The sequence below is a fragment of the Phalacrocorax carbo genome, chromosome 8 (assembly GCF_963921805.1).
Source record: "Phalacrocorax carbo chromosome 8, bPhaCar2.1, whole genome shotgun sequence".
NCBI classification, from domain to species: domain Eukaryota; kingdom Metazoa; phylum Chordata; class Aves; order Suliformes; family Phalacrocoracidae; genus Phalacrocorax; species Phalacrocorax carbo.
The window spans coordinates 24,899,508-24,926,305 of NC_087520.1; the positions used below are offsets into that span (position 1 = coordinate 24,899,508).

Below are 26,798 nucleotides of genomic sequence, written 5' to 3' on the forward strand. Positions count from 1 at the left end.
TCACAACTGGAAAACACAGAAATCAGTTAGATTGTTTCTAGCTCCAGGATTCAACAGCTTTGCTTTTACAAGGTAAAACTAAATAATGTATTTTATAAAATTAAAAGCCACTGAATTTAATTGGTCATTTGTAATACTATGAACCTAAAATTCAGCATTAGCAACTGATACAAGCACAGACTAATCAAAATGGACATTAAGTGCAACAATAGCCTATAGGGGAGTTGACAGCTTAAGAGAAGAAGGTCTTTCACTATTCTAGTATAGCCCTGTAGCTGAAGATTTCTTTCAAGAGAGTTCTGCTACTCCAACCATGCAAGAGAGATTATACTGTCTTCTTACAGGAGAAAATAAATTGTTCTGCAACATGAGATCAGGGCTAAATGATCTTCTGTTAAAAGCTTCAGTGAGCAGACTGTCAAAATTTGTGCCCTGAGTCTATCGGTGCTTGAATACTGATCTAAATTCTTCTCAAGCTCTCAACAGAGCAACAGTCAGAAGTAGCCTCAAACCATTTAGAAAGGGAAGCAACAGAGACAGCTCTCTCATTTCAGTTCTTTCAGTCCAGAAACACACATACACAACTACTGCGTGCTGGCCTTTGTAACCAACAATTTGCCAGCTGCTTCCCCAGGCAAGGAAGTCAGCGTTTGGTATTCAGAGCATTTGCAGACATTAGGGTCATGCAAAGACAACCTCCAGCTATTCTAAAGAAAACGCAGCCCTCTGGCCCCCACCTACTGCCATTACAGGAAAGTACCAGGAACTGTAAGCAGTGATAACTCCTTATATCCTACCCACAGCTAACAGCATAACACACTTAGAGATGCAAGATGTAGCAAACACCACAAATGCTTCAGCTTTGAATACCACAAAAATCAAGGAGACAAAAAAACACTGATAACAGAAAAATCCTTGAAAAAGCTAAAGAGAGTAGCATGTTTTAACTCCGGCACCAGCAGAAAACAGTCCTCCAGACCTTGCTGCAAACTTTCTGTTGCTGACTCTGTAACCTGTTGATACAATGGCTGCCGTAAACAAAAAATACATTAGCCTTGGTGGTTTTCAGGATTACAGTCTCATTGTCGCCCAGGCTCCAGCTTTTGTCTGTTGGATCAAAAATTAGTAGAAACTTGTATCGATTCCTTTGCAGTACTGTCAGTACTGAGCAGTATAAAGGGCAGTAGAAAAGGAACTGGTGCAGAAAAACATGCCTTTATGTAACTTGTGAACTTTACTTGCTACAGCTATTAAAACAACTACAGATAAGATACTGATGTCAAAAGCACAAACTCAGCATCTTAGGAGCCCTGAATAAGTTCTGTTCACGTAAGACAAGCCACTTTTTGAAGAACAGAGAAAGCTTCCCCAACCCCTCCAACTAGTATTACCATAAATAATGGCTGAGGGAGGTGATTGTCCCATCCTGCTCTGCACTGCTGTGGCCTCACCTTGAGTGCTGTGTGCAGTTTGGGCTGCCACAGTACATTAAGTATATAACACTACTAGAGAGTGTCCAGAGAAGGGCCACGAAGTTGATGAAGGGTTTAGAGGGGAAGCCATATGAGGAGTGACTAAAGTCACTTGGCTTGTTCAGCCTGGACAAGAGGAGACTGAGGGCAGACCTCATCGAGGTCTACAGCTTCCTCACAAGGGGAGGAGGAGGGGCAGGTGCTGACCTTTTCCCCCTGGTAACCAATGACCCAAGGGAATGGCAGGAAGATGTGCCAGGGGAGGGTTAGGTTAGATATTAGGAAAAGGTCCTTCACCCAGAGGGTGGTGGAGCCCTGGAACAGGCTCCCCAGGGAGGCAGTCATGGACAGTGCCAAGCCTGGCGATATTCAAGAAGCATTTGGACAAGGCCCTCAGAGACGTGGTGTGAATCTGGGGTTGTCCTGTGCAAGGACAGGAGTTGGACTTGATGATCCTTGCAGATCCTTTCCAACTCAGGACATCCTATGATGCTATGATAACAGCAAGAGCAGCACTGGTAAAGCTAATCTGCAACCACCGAAGTCTTGAATGCCAGAATCAGACCAACATCTGAGTAATTCTATGCTTAAATCGTAATTATCTGGGGCTTCAACAAAAAGCTTCAAGGCAGACATTTTTACTAGCTCCCTACTTTAAAGAGTCCTACTTCACAAAAAAATGCACAACAAAGAATTCCTTTCCACAAGTGGAAGACTGATGTTCTGAAGTAAGCCTACAAGGCAAGCTTCCCTGTAAACCCTTCCTTTAAGTGATACACTTCTATGCTCATGTTAGGATGTGACACTTACCTATACCACTCAGATGGACATGTCCAGAATCCAAATAAGATTGCATGCTGATTTCATGCAACCCCAAAGCACCAGGAATGCAGTTCTGCCATATGCCATCTGATGACACATCAGAGCCCAACAAGGCTTTTGTCTGACAGCCCTGCAATCCTATAGCTTCATCCATTCTCACTTGCTAGGACATCATGTTTGAACCAGAAAAAAATCCCAGGAAAATTGGGGACAAACAGGCTGGTGGCTGAGGAGGGGAGTATGCAGCCGAAGACAAAATTTCTGTCTGTAGTTCTGCTACAGATTTTTGTCTATCTACAGGAAAGACTTAGCCTTTCCTTTGTAGAAGGGGTATGATGCATGCTACCTCTCGGAAAAGCTGCAGAGGTACAGTTATCTGCCATTTCTCCAGTGAATGAACGGTATTCCTGCAGCCTGTATTGTGCAGGGAAATAGCAAAGTCACTACTGTGACTCATGGCTCGCCTCAGATTTTTCAAACAGCACAGGCAGCAGTGCTGACATGAAAACCAAGAGCAGCAGAAACCCCTGCTCTCTGCTTCCTCCTCCAGATTTAGGCAGCGTGGGTGTTATCGCTGGGAGCTGCTGCCCTCTGCTGTCACAAAAATAGAGACAAAATTCTCATCTGACAAAACCAGGTTTACAGCTACGTATGAAAAAGAAAACAGTACACCATGGCAATAACCACAAGGTCACAGAGCATTCAGATTTCAACTGGGTTCACCCAGGCCCCTCATTTCTGGTCTTACACTTTTATAAAATGCTTGCCCCTTTTTGCAGTGCATCCCAAGAGGCATCCTGCAAGCCAAACTCAGGCTAACAGATTATTTTACCTGACCCATCACCTTTGTTGCCATTGTTTCAGAGGTAAAAACACTCAGCTATTAGTCTGTTCAGCAAAACGTCTCATACTGTCTGCAGATCTTTGTAGTGGATTGTGCACATCACCAGGAAAAGTGCCAGCAAATATCCTGCCCCCAGCACAGCGTATGGACAAGACTGGAGGAATAAAATGCGCTACTGCCAGCTCTGTGGGACCATATGCAGTTCTCTCCTTGCCTCAACCTTCACAGTGGCAGCACCACCAGGAAGCTTTGCCAAATATTTTAAAAACTGTCCAGATGAGGAAGCCTCAGTGAATTTACAGGCATATTTTGTGGTTAAGCAAAGGCTGAGGTCTGCACATAAGGATACTCTGCTGCCCTCAGGTAGAAACATCTGGCCCTTATTTTACTTGAGGTCTGTATGTGCTCATGATAAAAGAAAAAAAAGTATGAAGGAAAAAGGAGAAAGCACGCCATGCTTCACAGCACATCTCCAGCCTGCCGACACCCAGTTTTCTTTGAGCTCGCAGTAGACAGATCATATCTGCCAGCTTACCTGACTTCCTCACCAGCAAAATCAAATACTTTGGTGATTGTCACTTTTCCTGAATCTTTTGGCTTCTCAGACTCTTTTGGTTTCTCCTGAAGCTTGTTCCCACTCTTTTCTTCAGCCTGTGAAACATACGAAGGAGAAAGCAAAACAATGCATCTGTGGAGCCAAGACAAATTACCACTCCAAGGGGCCAAGCACCCAATGCAGACCTCAGGCAGCAATGCAATTTAGGCCAGCTGGTCAAACCAAGTCACCCATATACAAGAAGGAGGAAACAAAATGCCCCTGCCCCCAAAAGGAAACTCCCCAGTTTTGTTGCAAGACTCTCATTGGAGCTCACAAAGCAGAACAGACCCAAAATGAGATGTGAAATTGTAATTAAACATAGGAAGGAGCAAGACTACACTGCTGTGGTTCAGAAACCAAGCAAAAGCCTGAAGACTCAGTTCTCCCAAACGCCACCAGGCAGTAAAGCTGCCAGGGTAGATTACATAGAAATAGGTTTATTTTTACTCAAGATTTCAGAAGAACAAAGCCCATCAGCAGGAAAAGCAAGACGGATCTTCATAGAGAGCCCTGAAGATATTAAGCTACTTCTCAATAACATCTCTTTAATCTGAGAGGGAAATATCTTCATTAAGCTACTTGTCAACAACACCTCTTAATTTACTCAGTCACAACTGCAGCTTTTAACAGCATACATAAAAAACCTCAGACCCTATATATAATCAAACAACAAACCAAAATTCTTGCTCTAAATCAACGACACACCACAGATCTTCAAGCAGACATTTTAAGAACTTCACAAAGAGAACACAGGAACTGCATCTCCATAAATTATTCTAAGCTACAGAGGAACTTTCAGACACCGCTCATGTTTTAGCAAGCTAAACATAGAAGTAGGAAAATTTCGCTTCTGAGCAATTCTTTCTCCTTCTCTCTAATTCCACCTGTAACCATCTCAGCCATTCAGCCAGTAAACAACTGAGGTGGAAAGAAACAGGAGGGTTCAGGCGAAAGGACTCTTCTTCTAAAAGTTGCAAGCAAGTTTACACAAATCGCTTTTACTGCAACCTTCCAACAGTTGTAGAAGGAAGCTTCACACAGTGAGCATAACTACATGCCAGACATCACTGATTCAAGAGCCCAGACTTCTGTTTCAAAATACCTTTTTGGCTGACCACTAAAAAAACCAAAAAGACAATTCTAGCAACAGAGGGTCTGTTTTGGTATCTTCTTCTCTTCTATCACCTTCAGTGTGAAAGGCTTTGCAAGGCAAATACATGCGTTTGGTTTTATTAAGAACTAAACCCTTTTAAATAGCTGATTACACACAGAATTCTCTCTACAGAAAACCTCTGCAGACACAGTGAGATCGCATTAACGGGGCTTATAAAGGAAATTAGAGAAAGCTATTCTTGTTACAAATGTCCATCCCAACATGCAGAATCTTCCAGGCCCCCCGCACTGTGCGAGGAGGAAGGGCAGGGCACAGCAATGGCAGCACAGGCCTCTTCTGCTTCCCCACTCACACACAGAGATCCTCCCTTTTTTTTTTTTTTGTGCATCAGGAAAGGCACAAGCTGTACCCACAAGCACAGCTCAGACTGAAGCTCACTGCGCTGCTCCTACATCACAAGGAGAGACCACTACCAGGAAGAGAAGCCAACAGGGCTCCGTGGGACACTCCAAGATGCTGATAAGCAGCTCCAAAAGCAGAACCACCAGATCCCAGACCTCCCCGGTTGGAAGAAAAGCAGCAGCTTGCAGTTTGCTCCACGGTGGGGCTCCAGGCCTACAAAGCAGATGGGGCAAGGGGTGAACCCAGCCTCTTCCCAGCTCTGACTGGCACTAGGCACCAATGCCATGTGCTCTAAAGATCAAGGCCCTTCCCATACTCCCTGAGTGAAGACACAGGCCGCTGTTACCTTCTTAGCTTGTGTCATAGCCCCTGCTTTGGGCTTCTGCCCCACATCGCTAAGGAAACTGGCCCAAAGAGCATCTTCTTTCTTTTTTTCTTCTTCTTCTCTGTTTCTTTCCACCTGCTCTGTATTATCCTCATCCGCATCTGCTTCCTCTTCATTCTGCTGAGCCTTTTCTTCCTCTTTCTCATCTGCTTCTAGCAGGAGACCTCCTTTCTTCTTTTTCCTGGAAGCAGATGCCCAAAAGACCAAAAATATATTGAGGTGCTGCAACACTATTCCAGAGTTGAACCATAAGCATGGGTTAAGCAACACAGTATTTCATATTCTCACCAAGACATTTTATCCAGGAAGTTTCCCCTAACCTTGGGGGTGAAATTACTTAGTTAAAAGATGATGCTGTTGAGAAAACACAGCAAGAGCGAAGCAGGCAGGTCCTGAAGCAGATGCATGCATGATTCTGTAAGTACATAATGGGCTACGCGGGGGGAGGAGGACTTGGGCGAGATGAGAACTAATTTTAAATAAACTGTATATACACAGCACCGAAAAGTATTTTGTACTTAAGAAGGTTTATTAAAAGAACTACTCCTGCGGAGGGCTTACAGGCACGGTACCTTTCAAACCTGAGGATTTCTGCCTCTGACCTTAAAGCAGAAGGAAGAAAAGCACTTCCCGGCCCCCCAGCCGGGCCGGGCCGAGCTAACGCGCATCCCCCACCCGCACCCCGGAACCGGCCCCTGGGGGGAAGCGGGGCCGTACCTGTCGGCGGGGCGGCGGGGGCTCCTCCTGCCGCGGGGCGGCCGCGGGCTGTCCACCGCCTCCTCCTGCACCAGCTCGCTCACGTCGTCCTCGCTGTACTCCGCGCCTGCAAGGACAGCCGGTGAGCACCGGGGCCGCCACCTGGCCCGCCGCCCCCCTCCACGGCCCGCCACCGCTCACCCGAGGGCACGTAGTCCTCGTCCTCGGCCGAGGAGTACTCCTCCGAGCCCGACATGGTGCCAACCCGCTTCTTCTTCTTCCTCTTCTTCTTCCTCTTCCTCCTCCTCCTCCTCCTCCCCCCCACCCCGCGCACCTGCTGCCCAGAGCGTCGCCGCCGCTCCCATGGCGCCCCCTAGCGAGGCGGAAGATGACTGCGCCTCACAGGCGCCGTCCCGCACGGGGAGCAGCGACGAGAGACCAGCCGGCGGGCTAGAGCGCCCTCCCAAGCTGGGGGGCGGGGGGCCTTCAGTTGTCGGGCGTGATCCCGGCATGCTTCACAGCCCAACAGCCGTTCCCATGGCAGCGCGGGGGTGGGGACGGCGGCCCGGCCGGTCGGTCTCTCCCTCGGCGGGCCGCGGTTAGCGGAGAGGTGTGCCTGTCACCGGCACACCGTTTTCCATTGGCTAGAATGGGCGGAAGGGGGAGGGCGGAAGAGAAGGCAGCGGATGGCGGCGGCGGGGCCGGTGGGGGGATGGAGGGCGGCGAGACGGGCGGCGGTGGGCTTTTGCAGCAGATCCTCAGCCTCCGCCTGGTGCCGCGTGTGGGCAATGGCACCACTACCTACTCCAGCCCACTCTCCACCTTCCCAGGTACCCTCCGCGCTGCCGGGACTGCTGGGAGCGGAGCCCTCCCGCCGCCTCAGGCCTGCGGGCCCGAGCCCACCTCACCGAGACCTTCTCTCCGCAGAGATGTGGTATGGTGTCTTCCTGTGGGCGCTCGTCTCCTCCCTCTCCTTCCACGTCCCAGCCGCTTTGCTAGCGCTCTTCACGCTGAGGCATCACAAGTATGGCAGGTTCATGTCCGTGAGCCTCCTGCTGATGGGCATCGTGGGACCCATTACCGCCGGCATCTTAACGAGTACGGTAGACGCTCGAAAATATCGATCGGGTGGCCCCGTAGTGATCAGAGGTGGCCCTTGGGAGCGTGCCGAACCACGGCGTTCCCCGGGGTAGGGAGGAGATGGGCTTTCTGGGTGCGTTTCCCCCTTGCCCTGGGTTTGAAAGTGTTGGACCATCCCACCTATGAAGCCCTTTGTCGGGTACCAAACGTGCCCATCAGGTGCAGAGCTGGGTGAGCTTTCAGATTTCTGAGCACTGTGAGAAAAAACGTGTACAGGTGTTTGTGTCTGTGCCCAAAACTGGGTCATATTTGCAGCTTGTGGGCCGTGGTGTAGAGGTCTTGTGTCAGGAGTATGTCCAAAACCACCCCAACCTCTGCCCCTCCTGGAGGTCTCAGCAGAGTTTCCCCACCAATTTACTCTTTGCCACCAGCACGTGTTGGTTACTGGCTGAGGTTTGTCATGGTAAACGCAGTCCGGCGTTTCTGCCAGCCAGTGCACAGGGGTTCGGCATGCTGTCCCACAGACTCCTGCCTTCTCTGCCCATCTCAGATCCTCTGAGACTCCCCCTTCACCCCCAGGGTATAACAGTGTCTATCTCATGGGGGCTGTCATACATTCATGTTTTGGCTTTTTCCCCTCTCCACAGGTGCTGCCATTGCTGGAGTTTACAGAGCTGCGGGGAAAAAAATGATTCCCTTTGAAGCCCTCATTTTAGGAGTGGGCCAGACATTCTGCGTGGTGGTGGTTTCATTTCTCCGCATTTTAGCCACTCTCTAGCTCTTTCTCAGACACTAGAGATCACAGGTTGAAGGAAGGGCAAAGGATCTGCCACTTGTGCCACCTCTGAAGCAGATCAGAAGGGAGCGCAACTTGAGGCATGCCCAGTATGCACTTCTCCACTGGTTAAAGGATACACAAAGGCCTGCTTCTACCTCCAGCGGGGCTTAAAATTAAGCTAAAAATTGTTAATTTTGTTACTTTTTGGTAACATTAAGTGCCAAGTGAAACTTTATTTCTCTGGAGGATAGGAAAAAGGGCTTCCAGAGGAAGAGGCCCACGTACCTTTTACCAGTGATGAATTGCAGCAACAGGACATAATTAAGATGTGACATGGTCTGGTTTTGGGTAGAATCAGTGCTAGAGGGTGGTGTGATGTCTTTGGAGCATGCTTAATGCTTTGACTTCCTGCTGCTTTGTTTGCAGTGAATCTGAAGCTCTTTTAATGTGAATTTTTTAAATGACAGACTTAATTTGTTTTCTTCCTGGCCCCAACTTTCTCATACCAGGTCTTGGTCATAGTGAATTTGGGAGCAGCAAAAGGAAAAAACATTTTAGACAGATGAAAGTGAAAATTTGCAGCCAAGAGCTGTGACTATGAATGCTGCGGCGGCAGGGGAAATAACCAGCGTAAAGAGGATCACTGGTTTTGTGAATTTTATTACAGTGAAGCTCTTCAGGCACTGTATACCTTCTGCCTGAGCGGTGAAGCGCAGCTGAACGAGCGTGATGCCCCACTGCCCAGGCTAGAAATCCCCAGGGAGGTGTGTGAGTGTGCGCTGTTGCTTCTCAGGCTCTGAAGGGGGCTCATATTTTTAAACTTCTCCGTTCTCCTTTTACTTGCTGAACATGTTTACGTTGGGGTGGCGGATTTGGGCATCTTCACTAATATGTAAACGTCACTGGCTGGCTTATATAAAATTCAGCAGGCTGCTGCTTTGGTGACTGTGCTGGTGAGAGCTGCACGGCCGGCGTTGGGTTGTTGCTGGTGAGAACTACACACTGGTGTTGGGTTGTCGTGACTCAGGCCTTCCCTGGTGTGGAGGTGGGGAGCACACTGTGTTTTCGGCACCCAGCCCGCAGCATGCCAGTGAGCGAGATGCCTGCGAGGGTCCCAGGAAAAGCCCGGGGGATTCCTGTGTCTGTCAGGGACGAGCCATGTGAACATAGCCCCATGCTGACCCTTACTGGCAGGCAGTAAGGTGTCCTCTAATGAATTGTTTTAGTTTGTTTTAAGAGTCTTTTAACTAACTCTTAGCTCAGCCCTCTTGCCTGGAAGCCTGCCCGACAGGTGGGGCTCTTGGGTAGCTGGCTGGGCACTTTCTGGGGGCTTGGATTTTTGGGGCCCTTGGGGACACTGAGGCCCAATCCCAAGGATGCAGCTGGGCAGTGCAGCCAGCCCGGCGGCTTTGCTGAGGTCCTTGTTCATTTATTACCAGCTGACAGTCGTGTGGGCTGCTGAGGGAAGGTGCCCTCTACATCCAGCCTCCCAGGACACACGTCCCATCTCTGTTTTTGCTGAACTTTGGTTTCCAAACCAGCTCGCCTTTTGTAGCTGCAGCATTTCCTAAGGCTAGTTATATTGTGTGAACCCCATGTCTTCTGTGCTGAAACAACCCTCGACAGGGCCATGTGTTTATCATGAAAAATAATTTCTCTCTATGTACTAACTTCTCCGCAGTGGCCTGTTGACATCTGATGGAGAGAGGTGTTTTCCAGGAGACACTTACTGAGACTACTCTAAACTTTAGCCTGTGTTAATTCAGGGAATAAAGGTGTGCATTTTAGGAGAGACTTCAGTGTGAATCCTCCATAGGTGGGTGAGGTCCAAGCGGTATAATGTGTACTAAACTCTGGATCTTCAGAGTGCCCCGTGTGCTGTGCTGTTAGCAGCAAGCCGGTCTTCCTACCACCTGGTCCTCCGGGGGAAGGTTGGGCCTCTCCTTCCCTCTTTGCTTCTACCCCCAGTGGAAAAGCAGGAATAATGATCTCTCTAGATGTCTTTCCCCCTTCCAACTTCTTATTTCAAATAGCTGCATACACAGCGTGTGCCCAGAGTGCCTGGATTAATTCACATGAATTATCCTGCGTTTTCCTGGATGGATTAAAAGTCCCTTGTGAGACTTAGACTGGGCAGGTCTTACCTTTCAGGTGAAGCGAGAAACCAGTGTCCTGGGCACCTGCTGCACTCCCCTTTCCCGCTGCCCCAGTGCCTGGCATCCCTCAGGAACAAGGACTAAGCTGATTACAACTGGGTAAGCACTTTATCGGTGTGCCACGTGCTGTGGCACGAGGATGGTTCCTCTGCAGTAATGGGGCTGAGGCACGCAGGGGACAAATCTGGGCTGTTAAGAGCTGAGAACAAATTAAAAAAAAGAAGAAAATATCACTCAATGCTGGGCAAACTGAAAACCTCCTCTTTTCTACCCACTGTGATCTCCCAAAGTCCGTTTTGAGGGGAGAGGTCTGCTTCACGTGAAATATTGGCAGCTCAGCCACTGTTTGGAAGTGGAGTGGTTGGAGCTGGCAGTGCGCCTCTGTGCCCAGGCACCGGGAGATTTTCAGGGAATTCTTGCATAAAAGGTGAACAATCAGCTGCTGACTTGTCTGGACAGGTATTAGCGCTGGCAGAGAGTTCTTAGTGTCACTTCAGTACTCTCAGAGCATCCTCCGCCCGTCGGCTGCCTCCCCGACCTCCCTCTCCAGTAAAACCAGATCCAGGATGGGAAGGGGGTGTAGGTTTGAGTTGATGCACCAGATCGGTCATTGCCGCTTGTAGTTTCCTCTCCTCTCATCACCGCGGTTTGGTCTTCCCTTTGTGTTCCTTACACTGAGTGAGGCGCGCAGAGGAATTCCATCGGTTTTCAGCAGGTGTCAGTAGACTTTGCTTAGTCAAACTCGTCAAAAGCTGCAAAGAGCTTGCAAAAATGCCAGTTCCGAAGTGTCCCAGGCCCGGCAGAGCTGTGAGCCCCTGGCCAGGGAGCCCTGCCAGAAACCTCTATCAAGAAAACACCTTGCAGAGAAACCGCCTGCCCTGGAGAAACATCACTGCTTGAGCTGAGACTTGTGGCCCTGCTTTCTGTATACGAATGTCCTCTGTGCTGGGCTGATGTAGATACCACCCAACTTCCTATCTTGCTAATGACTGCAGCTGTCATGAACAAATCTTTGTATGATAGAAAACTCTGTAGATTTTATTTTTCTACTGACACTTCTAATCCTGGTGGTGATTATCAGTAAATTATGTAATGATTGAGGTGAACTGAGTTTTGTGTTTCTCCTGGAGGGCAACAAGGGGGCCTGGGTTGTTCTTTTGGAAATGAGCCTTGCTCCTGCCTCGCACCAGGCAGGTTTCTCCCACCCGGGGCCATCCACACCAGGAAATGTCCTGGTTCTGGTGGTTAATTTTGTCTCTGTGTGCCTGCAGGCAGGCACCACAAGCCTGCGGTGACATCTTGCAGTGGCTCGGCTATCGGGGACGGGCTCAGCCTGTTTCAAGGCCAGGAGTCCCCATCCCCGAGTGGGCGCGCAGCCCCTGGGATTGGTGCTGCCCTGCTCCCGTCCCCCTGGGGCTGTTCTTACCCTAGGACGGTGGCTTTGCTGGGGCCGTGGGTCAGTCCGTGCACACTGTTGGGGCTTTCCTGGGAGAGCAGGCATGGAAGTCCCATTGCTGCTTTTGGGATGGGACACGGTTCGGCCTGTGACCCTGCGCCTCACTTGCACAACTGCTGCCTAACCCAGGGCTGGAGCACCACCTGCACTACAGGAACTGTGTTATTTCATATAACACATACACAACCTGCATAGACTGAGATCAACAAAATGAGTTTCTAAGAGGGTGGCAGCTGTGCACAGCTCCCCAGACCCCCAGGCAAGTGCACTTTGAGATCAAAACTGGTCTGAAAAATTTATATCCCGAGTCAGCAGGGATCCAGGAGGCTTTATTGGCAGTAAAAGGTCAGCACATTCTCTTGGTTTCCACGGGTGAGGATGACAGGGGGTCTCAGGTCCTGCGAGAGGGTCTCGAGCCAGGCCATGTAGAGGGAGCTGGGGCAGCGACCCTTCCTGCCGATGGGCAGTGTGCTGTGGTGGCAGCAAGGGGACTGGTGAGGCAAAGCCCCCTCCGGCCACCCTGCCAAGCCACGCTCCCTCCTTAGCCCCTCTCTCAATCCCATGCTAATTTGCAGGTTATTTCCCTAAAAAGGGGCAACACCACGTCCTCCCCACCCCAATGGGACCCAGGCCAGACCCCTTGGTGCCTCCCGAGGGCTTTTACCCGCAGTGTGGCACTGTCCCACCATGGTGTTGGGGTGTCTGTCCAGGATCTCCCTGCGTGGGGCCAGGGGGAACATCCAGAGGGACTGTTTCCACAGGGCAAGAAAAAAGCGCGAGGGCATTGCTGGCACCTACATGGCTATGAGCGCCGCGTCCCGCGAGTAATCCAGCAAAATCTCGTTCAGCCTCACTTGTCGGAGTGACTGCGGAGTAAAGAGAGGGGCAACAAATGCAAAATAATTGTTTCCAAAAAGACTGAATTTTGTCTCAAAAGCAGGAGACCCTTTGCAGGAGGTCCTAGCACTACCTTGGCTCTGTTTTTATTGACCTCCTCATCAGAAATCTTCCAGGGACAGCCCTGCCTCATCTCATTTACTGTGGCCTCATCTTTGAAGCCATCGTTCAGCCTGAAGGGAGCGATCAGGTCATCGAACCGCTTGATGCTGCAAGACAAGGAGATGGTGCTGGGAAAGGGGATCCAGGCGGGTTTAGAGGTGCTGGGGGCAGGGGGAGAAGGGGAGGGGGGCGGTTACTGCTCTGGCCGGGGTTTCTGGTTGATGTCGGGGAGGATGTGGACCTCATGGAAGCCGAGGCGGAACTTGCTCAGCAGAGATATGATCCTGCCAGAGGGAGAAGGACACATTTTCCAAAAATTAGCAGGGTGCGGTGGCTCTGGCAGGGACCCGTCATGGCAGAAACCTCTGCTGCCATCCTTGGTTTGCACTGGAATTGTCCCCACCCCACAATCACGTTGGTTTTCGGAGGAGCAAGGCAAAGCAGCTGAGTCTGAGCCCACAAATCCCATTACAGCAAAGCGTGAAGGGCTGGGGGTAAAGTGGCTCCTGCCACCCACCCATGGGGGCCAGCAGTGGTGGCCACATGGCTAAGAGGGGCTGCGGGTTGCGAGCGGCCGCCAGAGCTTACGCCTTCCTCTCCTCGTCCATCCTGTTGATCTGCCCGCCGACGAACACCCGGATTTTGCACTTTCCCCATCGCTTTTTGCGCCCCAGGAGGTAGGGGATGAGCAGTGTGAGACCTGTCCCCAAAACACCCGATGGGAGATGTAGCTGTGGTCACCCTGTGGGCTCGCCAGTGCTTTCTTGACATCAAAAGCCAGGGATACCCTGGCACCATTTGGCAAGGCCCAAGCCCTCCTGGGTACCGTGATGGAGGTGCTGGGTGGAGGACAGATGGACGGGAAAGAGCTGCAGCAGCCAAAGGTGAAGGTTACCTCCATCGTCGAAGAGCCAGTAAATGTCGATGGTCTTCTTGCCCTGCTCACTCTGGAAGATGGTGCTTGCCTGCTGCTCGCTGGCCAAGCTGGCAGGGTCCGCTGCCGGGGCAAGAGGGTCCCAGTGTCAGCAAGGGGCACCACCAGCTGCAGGGAAAGGCACCGCGCTTCCTCCTGGCTACAGCCCTGCTCCCCTTCACCGCTTAAAACCCGTGCCCTTGCATGCAAACCCAGTGCCACAAAAACAACCCTCGGAGCCAGAGATGCTCCGGGTGGCCCCAAGCCAGGACCGACCTGTGCCCAGGGCTGCTCTGCTGCCAGTCCCGTTCTCCTCGGCATGCTCTGTTGCCTCAAATGTGGGGTTAACTGGGGAGGGAGGAGAAGCGCACGGGCAGCAGGGTAGCACCCCCGTGTTCCCATCCCCTTTGGTCCCAGCCCAGGAGCGATGTCCCTCCAGGACTGTGACCTTCACCTGGCGACACAGTGCTGGCTGGCATGTCCTACAGCTCTGACATATCTCTGGGCATCCCTGGCTGCCCAAAATCCCTTACCATGAGCCTGCATCACTCGGGAAACGTTCAGCCCTTCCTTCATTCTCATTAAGCACATGCCATACTTGAAATCAAACGCGTCACTGGAAGGAGGGAGGAGAAGGCAGTTAATGGAGTCCAGCTTGTGTCGGGCGGCACCACTGGGCCGGCTGGACCCTCTGCACGTGGCCACAGCATCCCCGCACCCGACCGCGGGGCCACTGCTGGGTGCCGGTGTCCCCGGGGGGCGGAGGAGCTGGCATGGCCGTACTGCAGGATGCCCACGTAGTCCTCCAGGCTCTGTGGGGATGCCGTCTGCCAGTTCCTCTTGTAGCCCAGCACTAGGATGTTGGGTCTCATCTTCCCAAGGCCGGCAGCCTGTGGAGAGATGTCCCCATGAGACCCCTTTGCAGGGACAGATGGACATGGGTGGTGTCAGCCCACAGGGGAGCAATGCTAACGGGGTGCCAGGAGGTCAGGGAGGACGGTCAGAGTCCCCCGCACAGTGATGGAAGAGGAGGGACCCTGTCGGTCGATGGCCGAGGGTGCCTCTACCTGGATGAGCATTTGGACGCCACTTCTCAGATCCTCAGCCACCACATCCGTGTAGAAAGCCTTGATCTTCCGCTTTATAAGCCACTTGGTGTGGCCATCTGCCACCAGCCGGGACTCCGGCATCTTCTGCTTCCATGCTCCCTGGGGGGAGCAGGGACAGGGCATCAGGCACAGGCGCCCCCTTCCAGCTGGTGGTCTTGCCACCAAATCATTGGCAATACCTGGATGCCCACATGGGAGGCTGCCATCACAGCAAGAAAAGCAGTGTATTTTGGGGGTCAGTAGCCAACGCGAACGATGCCAGCAGTCCCACAGCTCTGGATGAGCTGGCAGTTGCTGCACCACATGCAAGTTGTTTTTGAGGCTTCAGGGCTGCAGGACCCCCCCCATCCTCTGAGCAACAACCTCGTCCCACCGCATCTTTTCTTTGGCAATTAATTGGCAAGGGGAAGCCATTAGCACACAGGGACATCCTGGTACTTGCTTAACAAGCTGGAGAGGCTTCCAGACAAAATATTTCATCATCCAGCAGCACATATCAATCCCCACCCCATGAGCCCACCAGGATGCATCTGGATTTCCCAGCCCACTGCCCGTGAGTGGCCGGAGCCCCCAGGAGAAGGAATGAACCAGCTTTTGCAGGTGACTCACGATCAGCACATTGCCGCAGAGCATCAGGCTGAGGTTCTTGGTGAACGTCCCCACAAAATCCACTAGGGCTGGGCGGAAATTGGGAGGGCCAGTGAGCACCAGGCACTGTGGTCTGCAGGCAAGGAGAGAAAAAGGGCGAGGGCTGGTGCATTGGAGGCACAAAGCCTCTCTGGAACAAGCTGCATCTCTTCTCCCATGCCTGGACAGCAGCAACTATAAGGAGCATCTTTAGGATGAGATGAAATCATGTGGCTGAGGGTTCAGCCTCATTCTTTGGTCTTTTTATATCAGATAAGACCGACGCGTCTGTGTCTGCCTGATACTGGAAGGCAAGGTTTGCCCTGCTTTCCACCTCCACCCACATGGCAAAGACAGATTTTGGAGATGGCCACATTTTGTCGGGGCTCCCAGTTACTTGGGATGGTGGTGAGGATGTGGCCATGGTCATGAAGCCATCCTGGGTTTGCTGGTGGTGGCTGTGGCTGGCTCTGCATCCCCCTCCCTCCATGCCCAACACTGTGCCAACCCGCCCTTGCCTGTAGTTCTTGATGTGCTCGTCCACTTCACTCAGCCCCACCGAGTAGTTAAGGGCCATGTTGTACGAGCTGGCTTGCATGGAGGAGCCCCAGTTGACATCTGCGTAGGGAAGACGGATTAGCAATGGGGCCAGGTGCTTCCTGGGGTATCACTGGTGCTGGGTTACTGCCACACACCTGGCTTTTTGTAGAGGACATATCCCAGGAGGAAGATGACGATGCCAAAAGCAATTAGGGCTGCCCACCAGGTCAGCAGGAACATGATCACCACTGAGATCGCGGCCCCAAAAAGCGCGGCCCACTTGCTGTAATACCGAAAGGAGGGTCGCCAGCCTGCACACAAACACACACAGCGGCCGCTGCAGGGACCGGGAGCCAGAGAGGGAGCCGCCCGCTGCACAGCACAGCACAGAGCGGCACAGCCCACCTGGGGAGTTGGTGATGGAGGCGTGGAAGCAGCTGAAGTTGATGAGGGCGTAGGAGCAGAGAAAGAAGTTGGAGATAATCGGGGCGATGGCATTGAGCTCGGCTGTGGGGAGGGGGAGGAGGAGGAGAGTGAGCTGTTAATGGCAGGGATGGAGCCACCTGGCTGGCAGTAGGCGCCAGGAGGGTGCCGGGGTGGCAAGCACCTACCGATGAGGATGAAGCCAACAGCAATGACGTAGGTGAGCATGTAGCCACGGATGGGCTCACTGTTCCTCCCGTAGCCCTTCCCGAAGAAGCCTATGAGAGGGTAGAGCTGGTCCCTGCAGAGACACTGCAGGGAGAGACATGTTGGGGACAGCTGGCTTTGCTGGGGATATGGGATGGCAGCACCATGGTGGCTCCTGCACCCGTAAGAGCAAGGGCTGCACTGTCCTCACGCCTTTGCTGATGGCAGCATCCTCTTCACCCCAGGGCTGCTCACAGCCACAAAGCCCCACAGTGCTGAGTGTGCACCCACTGCTGGGCTTAGGGTGGGAGCTGGGGGACACAGACACACCACCCCCTCACCTGGAAGACTTTGGGGGCTGAGACGAGGCAGGCCAGTGCTGAGGAGAGGGTAGCACCAAAGATCCCTGCTGTGATGAGGGGTCCAAATCCAGACACCATGCTCATGCTCTGCCCAAAAACCAGGTGGTCAGGAACGCCCAGCACCCGCAGCACATCTGCCTCCGCCCTGGCCCTAGGGGATTTCCAGCCCCTGGTCCCCATCCTGCTGCCCTCAGAGCTTTTCCATCAACATCATCCAGGCGGCAAAGTCCAGCCACATCCAAAAGCCCGAGGAAGATGCACATCCCATTATATGGGTGCTTTAATAGCACAGGTGCCTTCCAGGATGCTGGGGGATGCCTGGCATGGGCCTCCCCTGGGAAACCCATCCCTTGCAGCACAAACCAGGCCGGGAGCAGGGACTGGGCAGGCGACGGCTCTGAGCAGCACCTGGTAGTAGTTGCTGAGCCCGTATCGGCAGCTCTGCTGCTGGGCGCAGGCGGTGAAGTTCCAGCCAAAGCTGCAGGCCAGTCCCTCGCAGCCTGGCGAGCCCACTGCCATGCTGTCATTCAGGCTGCCGGAGGCGTCCCGGACCACGCAGGCACCTGGCGGGGGTCATGCAGCACCCGATCAGTGCCTGCTCACCTCCTGCACACATGCCATCCCAGCAGCCCTCTGGCAGGGCTGGCATTTCTCCGCAGTTCCACACAACTTGGCCCCATGTCTCCATTGCCTGTGACATCCCCCAAGGCCCTGCCATGGGGCTGCCCCACTGCGCGATGGCTATGAGCAATGCCACAAGCTGCAGTGCCCACCCATGAGGACTTTGCCACCCATGAGGGCAGCAATGAGGCCTGGCACCTGCAGCACTCACCCCAGGGTATTGGTGCCAGTGTCCACAGCTTGCTCCTGGCTCCCACCACCTGCATCCTCCCAGGCCACAATTCTGGGGGCCCCACCCAGCTTACCCGAGGACGTGGTGCTTACCGATAGTAGCGGAAAGCACCAAGTAAGACATGGTGGTCCAGAAGATGGCCATCAAGGTGCCCTTGGGGATGGCCACAGCAGGATCCTGCCCAAGGGAGTCGCAGAGAGATGTAAGACAGCTTTCCAGCAGTGCCACTAAAATGGCATTTTAATTGTGGTTGCTATACAATAGGAATTTTAATTCATTGTGACACAAAGCTGCAGAGCATGTCCTGGATGAGCCTTCCCCAAAGTTTTCAGAAGAAATAAAACAGGGTCTAAAAGTTGGATCAAAAGCAAAGCCCCACAGAAGGCAAGGCTTAAGCCCTGAGAAACACCGGCTCAGGCAGCAATGATCAAAACACACCTTCAGGTCACCTGAAATGTTGGCCCCAGCCAGGATGCCGGTTGCTGATGGGAAGAAAATGGAAAACAAGCTGAAGAAGGAGCCCTCGGGTCCACGCCAGTTGGGCACAAAGTTCTGGGCAAAGATGTCAGCTGGGGAGGAAGCAGAGGAGAAATGTTTGGAGCCTCCCAACTACTTTCTCTTGGCTGAAGCATCTCAGTACTGGATGGAGGCACACCGCTGATGGTAGGGAACCCACAGGAGGAAGACATCATGCTTTTAATGACATCTCCTGGCAAGGAGCACCTTCCCGTAGCAAATTTCTCTCCCAACAGCAGCAAAGAACTGAAGAACTGGGCTCCAGGAAGGTGCTTGGACCTGTTGGGCAAAACTCCAACCCATGGCCGACTCACCTCGGTAGCTGAAGAAGCCCTTTGCTTGCTTCTCAGCGGTGGCTGGGATCACCGTCCCCACCAGGTAATTTATGAAGGAAACCAAGATGACCAGGAAAAACAGTATCTGTGCCTGCCAGACCAGAAAGAACCAGCTGAGGACTTGAGGTTTGGCTGTCGAGAGGGCGAAAAACTCTTTAGGATAAACCCTCTCCTGTTTTTGGGGAGCTACAGGCATCCTCAGGCATCCTCTGATGCCCAGTGGACACTGGGGACAGCTCTTATCAGCCCAAGGGAATAAGGTGAGTGGAAGAAGCAAGCATTACCTTGGCCTCCCACTCCATGCCAGCCAGGGAGATGCCCAGCAGCACCGTCACGGTGATGACCCCAATGATGCGGATGTCATTGGTGGGGTCCACGATGAGGGAGTTGTGCTCCTGGGGAGGGGACACCATCCACAACACAGAAATAACCCTTTGTCTTGCCAAACCACTGGGATTGCCATGAGTTTTAGCAGCTGGTGGTTGATTATCAGTGGCCCAACATTAACAGAAGTTTAGATAATTGATACAGCTTGCATGGGGAGGAGACGGGGATGGAAGATGTGGAGGGGACAGGACCCAGAGGGGACACGGAGCCACTTTTTTACCTGCAGTAGGTCCCGGACAGTTTCGGCGAAGCCCACAGTGTGCATGGCCACAGCCACCGCATTCGCGAAGGCAAAGATCAGCCCAATGGAGCCGCCCAGCTCCGGCCCGAGGCTCCGTGAGATGAGGAAGTACGTGCCCCCTGAGGTGGCAGGAGCACCCCGTGGTGTTAGCTGCCTCCCCTCCTCTCCCCCACGTGTTTTCAGGGGACCCCCTGCACCTTGCAGCCTGTGTTGGGAGTTCATGTCCACGGGGCAGCCCCAGGGTGGAAGAGACCCCCCCAGGGTGGCCGGCGGCTGTGCCGGCACAGGTATGATGTGCTACCTGACTTCACTTTGCCGTTGGTGGATATGGCGGAGATGGACAGGCCAGTGATGGTGGTCACTGTCACAGACATCAGGATGATGAGCCACGTCAGGGCTGCGGGGAGAGGGCACTGCTTTGTTCCTGCATCTCCATAAAGCACCCCTGGCCCCACAGACACCCCTGCATCACCCTACGCTCAATGCTGCTGGCATTTCCACGCCTCCCCCCTCCCTGGGTGCCATCATCCCGCCCGCGATGCACTGTGGCACCCACCGATTCCTGCCTGGGCGGTGATCCAGGGCAAGCGCAAGTAGAGGATGACTCCCCAGATGTTCAGCATGCAGCGAATCTGGGGGGCAGAGATGGAGACCAGCCGTCAATGTGTGGGCACCTGGGGATGGCAGGGGCCATGCCTCTGAGTGAAAACCAACCCGCCACGGAGGGCAGGGGAATCGTTCAGAGTGCTAACACTCACAAAAAATATGTATATTGGGAAAAATGTAACAATCGGGCAAACGTGTTGTGCCCCTGCTTAAGGGGTGGGAAGGCAGAATGATGCTCCCTGTGGACAAGTCACACTCACCATCACGCCCTTCACCCATCCGAAGCGGACGGGCTCTGGCGCAGGGGCTCCGCCTGGCTCCCCTGCTGCCTCCTCCGGCCCGGCCTCCTGCAGGCCTTTGCTCTGCTGTGGGTCAGACACTGGTGCACGGAGGCGGCCCGGGTCGGGCTGTAGGGACAAGGGGAAGGCAGGTGAGAGCAGGCAGGGCTGAAGGCAACCAGCTGTCCCCAAGGGGTGCAGCTGGGGAGAGAGCTCTGGCTGAGTGCACAGCTGGGAACAGCTGGATTATCCCTCCAGCTTCTCCCGGGGACCATCTTGCGGATGTGCACCCCAGCACAGCATCAAGAAGGAGGAGACACATCACAGGGACCACGCACTGGCAGCACAGCCAGGGGATGCCAAGGACACAGCCAAGCCCCACCTTACCTTGAGGATGGAGTGCAGGTCCGCCAGTGAGGGCCTCCCCTTCCCAGTGTTGCCCACCCCCTTGCTGTTGGCATAGTGCTCGTAGGCGGGCACGACGTCCACCGTGTTGTAGCCAAAGGTCCTGGTGCAGATGGTGCCGCTGGAGAGGTGGGTGGGGTGGGCACTGTCGCAGCTGGCCCCCTCAGCAGCTGCGTAGGGACCCCAGCTGCCCTCCTCAGTGCCCAGGAGGGTGCTGATGGTGAAGCGGCCGCTACAGTGGGACAGGGCACTGGGCAGCTCCGGGACAGGCAGCTCAGCCATTGCCCCTGCCCAGCTCCCCGCTGGTGGTGCCTGCCAGGAAAGGGATGGGGCCGAGAGGGGCTCGCCGGCTTTATACCCAGCAAAACCGGACCGAGGCAACCACCACCCACCCATTGCTATTGCTAACAGGGGAAAAGAATTGGCTCAAACCACCCTGAGCTGGTCAGGGAGAAAAAAAATAGCTGGAAGGCGTATCAAAACCACTGTAATCAGTATCGCTGACTCCCAGTGTTCGATGGGGGAAGGCGATAACAGATTTGAGATTAAATCACAAGGACAGATCGGCAGAGAAATGCAGCTCTGAATTTGCCTCTGGCCCCAGCCTGGGAACATTCAGTTCCCACAGGGATTTATTATGGAAAATGGCAGCAGACTCCCACACACGCTCGCCTTTCCCTGGGACACTGCCCCAGACCCAGCAGATCCCATAAATCATCTCGCTTGGCCTCCAAGCTGCGGCCTGCAGCGCTGAGCTGTGCTGGATGCGGGAAGGGAAACAGCCCCTTTTTCTCACAGTAAAACCAGGGAAAAGGGGGGATTGTGACATCGATGGATGGGAGGGATGCCGCTGCCATGATCTGATGCCAAGGGGCTGGGAAGGGGGATGGAGAAGCCAGGGGATACAGAAAGGTGGCTGCCACGGTCCCTCCACAATTACCGAGGGCTGGCAGCTCTCCGGTACCGGCCAGATGACAGCCATGGTCCTACACCCCCTTCCCCCTCCAACCCCAGGAAGGGGGAACTGTCGAGCGCCCAGGGATTCAAATATCCACGAAATTCTATCCCTGCTTGAATAAGCCACTGAAACCCTTCCCCACATCACACAAAACATGAGCTGAGGCCATGCTGCAGCTCAGCATCCACCATACAGCCACCAGTGGATGAAGACAGGGGGAGGAACAGGTGTGTCTTATACCTCTGCAGCCCCGTGTCACATGTGCCCTTAAAAGCAGTTACAGATAAGATCAGTGAAGACAGAAAATAAGGCAAGCAATAAAATTTGAGGGCAGCACCATAGCCCATTTGTATTTCAGCCCTGTGTGCTTTGCAGGTTAATGGAAAATTTGGGCTGCCTGCCCTGCTGCCTCTGGCTCTTTTGCATTCATGCACAAATTTTAACCTGCTTTTTGAGGACTCGCTTCAGCCCCCTTGTATTGTTTGTGTGCAAGCAGATACCTTCCACAGTTGCATAAGTCCCATGTGGGCCAGTGCACACCCACTTACCAGGGAAGCTGAGGACAGGCAGCCCAGGCTGCAGCGCTCGCCTGCCTGCATCCACACAGCTCAGCCCTCATAACGCCCCGGCATCGCAGCCCAAAAAGCGCTGGCACAAGCTGCTACCGTCCCCTGTAGCTGCCCTTACGAATGTGGAGAAGGGTGAGATGGGGATGAGGAAAAAGTCTCGTTCCAGCAAGGCTCACGCAACACCTCCTGCAAGGTGGACATCAGCTTCCTCTGACAACAGATGCAACAGCAGACTCATGCCCAACAGAAATGGCTTTATTTTACAACCTCGTTATTTCATTAAAAACGCTAACTCGCCCAAATCAGCATGAATCACAGAGTCTCTTAAACGAGGGGGGAGTCTCTGTTAAACACAGCACAGTCAAAGATGCTCCAGGAGAGACAGGACTCCTCCAGCCGCCGGGTGAAGAGCGAAGTGAGTGGTATGATGCAACCCTGGTGTAGTGAAATAGCCGGATAGTAGGATGCGCTTGTCGTCGGCCTGATTCACAACACCAGCTGCAGCAACAATACCAGGGCCGTCTGGCGCTGGGAGCTGCAAGCAGGGGAGGAGAGCTCTGTGGCATGTCCCTCCAACCCCTCTGCTCACGCAGCGAAGAGGTGCCACATTGCTTCTGCAGGGCCTTCCCTTGCTTCCAGCCGATCCCCCAGCCTGCTACGGCTATTAAAAGCATCAAATGAACCTGAATTGAGTTAGGCAGAGAACAGTGCAAAGCTTTACATACGTCATCTTTTAAAGTTTGCCCAAATGCTATATTCTGACTTCAGTGAAGTTTTGTCCTGTTTCCATCCCCATGGAAGAGGGAACCTACCGCCCTGGGTGACACAGGCCACGTGAACGACACAGGGGCTCAGGGCTGCAAACCCCCTGTGCAGAGCAGGACTCTAATTCTCCGCACTGCAGGGAAGGAAGCCTGGGAAGAGAAAACAGAGGGTTATCCAGGCCACTGTCAGCAAACTTATCCGATGGGGCCAAAGGGATCATCTCCCATCCTCTTCCACACGGTATTTCCATCCCTTCCAACTCCAGACCCAGACAGAAACAGGACAAAAATGTACAGGGACATGAACAGTGGCAGTATTTGAGTGCTGTCTCACCCCAGCGACACAGAAATGGATTTAAGAATATTGTCTTCTTTCCTCCATGCTGGAAGGAAAACAGCTTGCTTCTTTGAGAGGCTGGGATTTATTAAGGTTGGGAAGACACAGAAGTGTTGAGAGGGTAACAAGAACAATCTGAACACAAATTCCCTCAGCTCCAGCAAAGAATAAGGTCCAAGTGCTGCATCACTGTCTTAGACAAACACAGGAGAGGTGGGAGACCATGGTGCAGAAAGAGGAGCCACCTCATGTAGCAGGTCTACTCCAGCCAAAGGGTCTGGAAGAGACAAAACAAAAAGTCAGAATCGAGATGCAGGATCTGCAGTCAGTGGAGAAATCCAAGAAAAGGCAGAGGTGTAGGAATGTATCTTGCAGGCTGTAGGCTGTAACCTGACTGGGCAACCAGCTGAGCCACGTGTACACTGGGGTAATAGTGCAGGCACTGACCGCTGTGAAAATACTTAGAAGAATTAATGTTGTTGGGGGGATAAACCAACCCATGAATGCCAAAGAAACCAAGTTGAGAAGACAGGACCTGCTGGCAGCAGCTCCACAGCAGCTATTTCCCCCTTGAGGAGGGGCCCTTGAAGCATGTTTCAGCAGGTTTTCTGCGTGTTGGCACCTGTTAAATTATCACATGAGCTGGTTGTCTTCCAGGAGCTCCCTTCGCTTTTTACCAGTAGCCCATGGTTAACCCCTGGGCAGAGCTTTAACTTGGTTTTTTTTTTCCTATGGGAAAGGTAACATAGGGCAAAAGTTTACAATGAGTATTTCTAGATTCCCTTGCAACTCCCCAATAAATCCAGACCACATCAACTTGACCTCATCTGAGGGACATGCAGAATATGAAACATTCAGAACTGCTATGCTGATACCACAGCCCTCGTGGATGTTCCAATATGCAAACCACAGAAAATGGACCAGGATGTGCTGCATGTGGTGGCTGCACCCATACCGGGACAGAACGTCAGGCACTCCCAAGGCAAACACCTTTTCGCTCTTTCCTCAAATCTTCCCTAGCCTGAGCTGCATTTGACTCCAAGTAGTGAGCCAGACTTAGGATGCATCTTGTTTGTCTGGAGGATCTTTATTGCTGAGGATTAGTCCTGGAGTAGGAGAAAGCAGACGGAATTAGTCTATAAATTTAATCTGCAGCATTCAACTGTACTTTTCTTGTATAAAGGGGCAGAGCTCCAATGACAGAGATCTGTCTGTTTGTACCAAACATCAGCTCAGATCAATGTCCACAGCTCTGCTGCAAACTGTGCCCAGCAAACCATAAACCTGCTCAGATGTTGCTGCACATTATCATGATTTTCGATGTGACGTGTGTGAGGCTGTTCACGCCCTTTGTGCAAGAGGAAAACGGGGGCAGTTCTCGCTATGCCCTTGAGAGCACGACGCTGTAAAAGGGAGTACTACTCCCTGTTGTAAAGGGAGTACTTTGTGATACAACCTTTGAGCAGGCTGCTCCAAACTCAACGTAGGAATTTAGTGACATCCCAAAAAGCCCTTCTAGCATATGAAATATTTAAAAAACCAAGGCTAAGCCTGCACATTAGCAAAGTGTGAGCGTGAAGGTACAAAGGGTTACAAACTTCACTCCCAGCAGCAGCAGGTCTGCTGGTCAGAAACCCAAGGGAGCAGAACCAGGTTGCTCTCTCCAGCAGAATAAGCTTGGGGTAGAAAGAAAACAGTGACATCTGGGAAACCACAGGGGTGCCTTATTCAGCAAAGTACTAGTACGTGAATCAGCATCTACCTCAATGCAGCACAGCCCTTAAAACTGTGCAGAAAAGAGCCAGGTCTGCCAAAGCCAGGCCTAGGCATGGAGCTGGAACCCGCCACTCTTGGGAACACGGGAAGACGGTTGGGCTGCAACGTTCACACCCTGCACAGGAGCAAGAAGAAATCACAGGGCAATCAACAAGAAATAATTTCATTCTGAGCATCTGAGGCACCTTCTGTTATATCTGCAACCTTTCACGTCTTCTCTGAAACGAAGCTGGGCATTACCTTTCTGTGACTTTGGCCCCCTGGGGTTTACGTCCTCTGTCTGTGCACCATGGAAGGACCATCTTGGCTTTTCAAAGTATGAAATAATTCAGTTTCTGCTTAGCTTAGAAGGGACCACAGGCTGGAGTCACAACCACTGAGCACAAAGGGAGCAAACTCCATGTGGTCATCAATTTTCTCTTCTACTAACACCCATGAAGGCTGAGAAGCACTGGAAAGCATCCGCTATACCCATCCTCAAAATGGAGATAGATAAAGGGCAGCTTGCTGTTTTTAATAGGTCCCTAGGTTCAACGCTTGACATCAGAAACAAGCCCGTGAAGCAGCACGATAGCTCAGCTGGGCAGGGGATGGGCAAAAGACAGGAGAACAAGGTCCTGCAAAAGGCAGTGGTGAGAGTTGAGCCCCAAAGGACTTCCATCCCTGCCTGAAGGGTGCAGGGGGAGAGGGCATTACAGCAGGAAAGGTGGCCTTCACTCTTCCCCAACAGACTCCAGCAGATGCTGTCCCTCTCTTGCTCAGGTCAGCAGTAGCCTGAGGACAGGTACAGACTCAAGAGCCTCCCTGTACATGAGGTGGTTTGATGCTAGGAGTAACTCAGGGACAGGGGCTGAGTGCCAGCAGGAAAATCACAGGGGCAGGGGTTATCCTGCAGGATCACACATGGGACAATCCTGGTGCAACCAGGACTGTCTGCAAGCATCAGGAAAGATGCCTTGCCCTGCCACCTACTTTTTGGTAACTTGTTCTCTAGGGAGTTGGATGAATTTTCAGCTGAGACATACCAAGAAGCATTCACACAGGAATATGCCAGAGATGTCAATAACTAATAAAGCTTTCCAGACTCACCTGTTGACATTTGGTTAGGCAATTCGGCCCCCAAATAACTACTTGGCAACTCACCCAAGCCCCTTTACTTACAGGGTGTTGTCCAGGTTTTTCTCAGCCTTCAGCTGAAGCAATCCTGAACACACTACAGGACCCCTGAGTGCCACACAAAATCCCCAGCTACAACAGCTGGGAGCTGCAGTGTCCAGTTTGCTAGTGCCAAGAGGCATGGTTTTGGGTGGGGTGGCAAGCCATCCCTTTGCTTTCTGTCCAAAAGGTTAACCAAATTTACGCTACAACGTTTCTGGTGGAAAAACTGATTAGGAAATTGTCATCAAGTTAGCCAAATATCCCTCTATGCCATTAAAACTTAGACATTGCAACATGGAGATTAATTCTCTCCCACAATAGCTATTAACATACTAAGGTTGAAATCAGCCCCTACATTTTGTCGTCTGCTCTGTATCCAGAACCACACGTGTTCTCATATCGCAGTAACACAAACGGCAGGAGGGCAAAACAGCAGTGGCGCAGAAAGTCGTATGCGTGGTGAGCAGTAAGAGTAACCAGCAACATTCCTCCCATTTCATACCAAAGATAGGCACCTATCTTAAAGAGAAAAGCTTATACTATAACGTGCTCCCTGGGCTTTCACATTGATTTAATTGCAGCTCAAAACATTTAAAGCTAACTATTTTTTAATGCCCCTCGCTTCAGTGGGA

At 52.5% G+C, this 26,798-nt stretch overlaps 3 protein-coding genes across 6 annotated transcripts in view; 1 reads left to right on the forward strand and 2 right to left on the reverse strand.

Annotated features, from left to right (window-relative positions):
- Positions 1-6,673, reverse strand: part of CFDP1 (craniofacial development protein 1) — a 69,362-nt gene extending 62,689 nt beyond the window's left edge. Inside the window, exons 1-4 of the mRNA XM_064459264.1 lie at positions 6,535-6,673; positions 6,355-6,460; positions 5,599-5,818; positions 3,674-3,789 (exon numbers count right to left, since the gene is read on the reverse strand). Of these exons, the coding sequence (XP_064315334.1) occupies positions 3,674-3,789; positions 5,599-5,818; positions 6,355-6,460; positions 6,535-6,589 (497 nt within the window). The 5' untranslated portion in view covers positions 6,590-6,673. The remainder of the gene's footprint in view (positions 1-3,673; positions 3,790-5,598; positions 5,819-6,354; positions 6,461-6,534) is intronic.
- Positions 6,674-7,007: 334 nt separating this feature from the next.
- TMEM170A (transmembrane protein 170A) lies at positions 7,008-11,453 on the forward strand. The gene is made up of 3 exons (XM_064459265.1): positions 7,008-7,163; positions 7,261-7,431; positions 8,061-11,453. The coding sequence occupies exons 1-3, from the start codon at positions 7,046-7,048 to the stop codon at positions 8,189-8,191; spliced, it is 420 nt and encodes a 139-aa protein (XP_064315335.1). The 5' UTR covers positions 7,008-7,045; the 3' UTR covers positions 8,192-11,453.
- A 658-nt stretch (positions 11,454-12,111) lies between these two features.
- On the reverse strand, positions 12,112-20,937 carry SLC12A3 (solute carrier family 12 member 3). 4 transcript variants are annotated; one of them, XM_064459267.1, is made up of 26 exons: positions 20,587-20,937; positions 20,182-20,328; positions 19,872-19,947; positions 19,617-19,712; positions 19,295-19,434; positions 18,972-19,082; positions 18,667-18,778; positions 18,275-18,405; positions 17,929-18,013; positions 17,392-17,546; positions 16,963-17,070; positions 16,603-16,726; positions 16,397-16,498; positions 16,147-16,302; positions 15,970-16,069; positions 15,434-15,545; positions 14,783-14,923; positions 14,499-14,605; positions 14,249-14,331; positions 13,992-14,063; positions 13,698-13,799; positions 13,391-13,502; positions 13,000-13,086; positions 12,774-12,909; positions 12,602-12,669; positions 12,112-12,256 (listed from the first exon to the last, which is right to left on the reverse strand). In XM_064459267.1, the coding sequence occupies exons 1-26, from the start codon at positions 20,884-20,886 to the stop codon at positions 12,133-12,135; spliced, it is 3,087 nt and encodes a 1,028-aa protein (XP_064315337.1). In that variant the 5' UTR covers positions 20,887-20,937; the 3' UTR covers positions 12,112-12,132. The 4 variants fall into 4 exon arrangements, with proteins under 4 accessions (XP_064315337.1, XP_064315336.1, XP_064315338.1 ...); XM_064459266.1 differs by having other exon boundaries at positions 12,112-12,274; XM_064459268.1 differs by lacking the exon at positions 19,617-19,712 and having other exon boundaries at positions 12,112-12,274.
- Between the last annotated feature and the right edge of the window lie 5,861 nt (positions 20,938-26,798).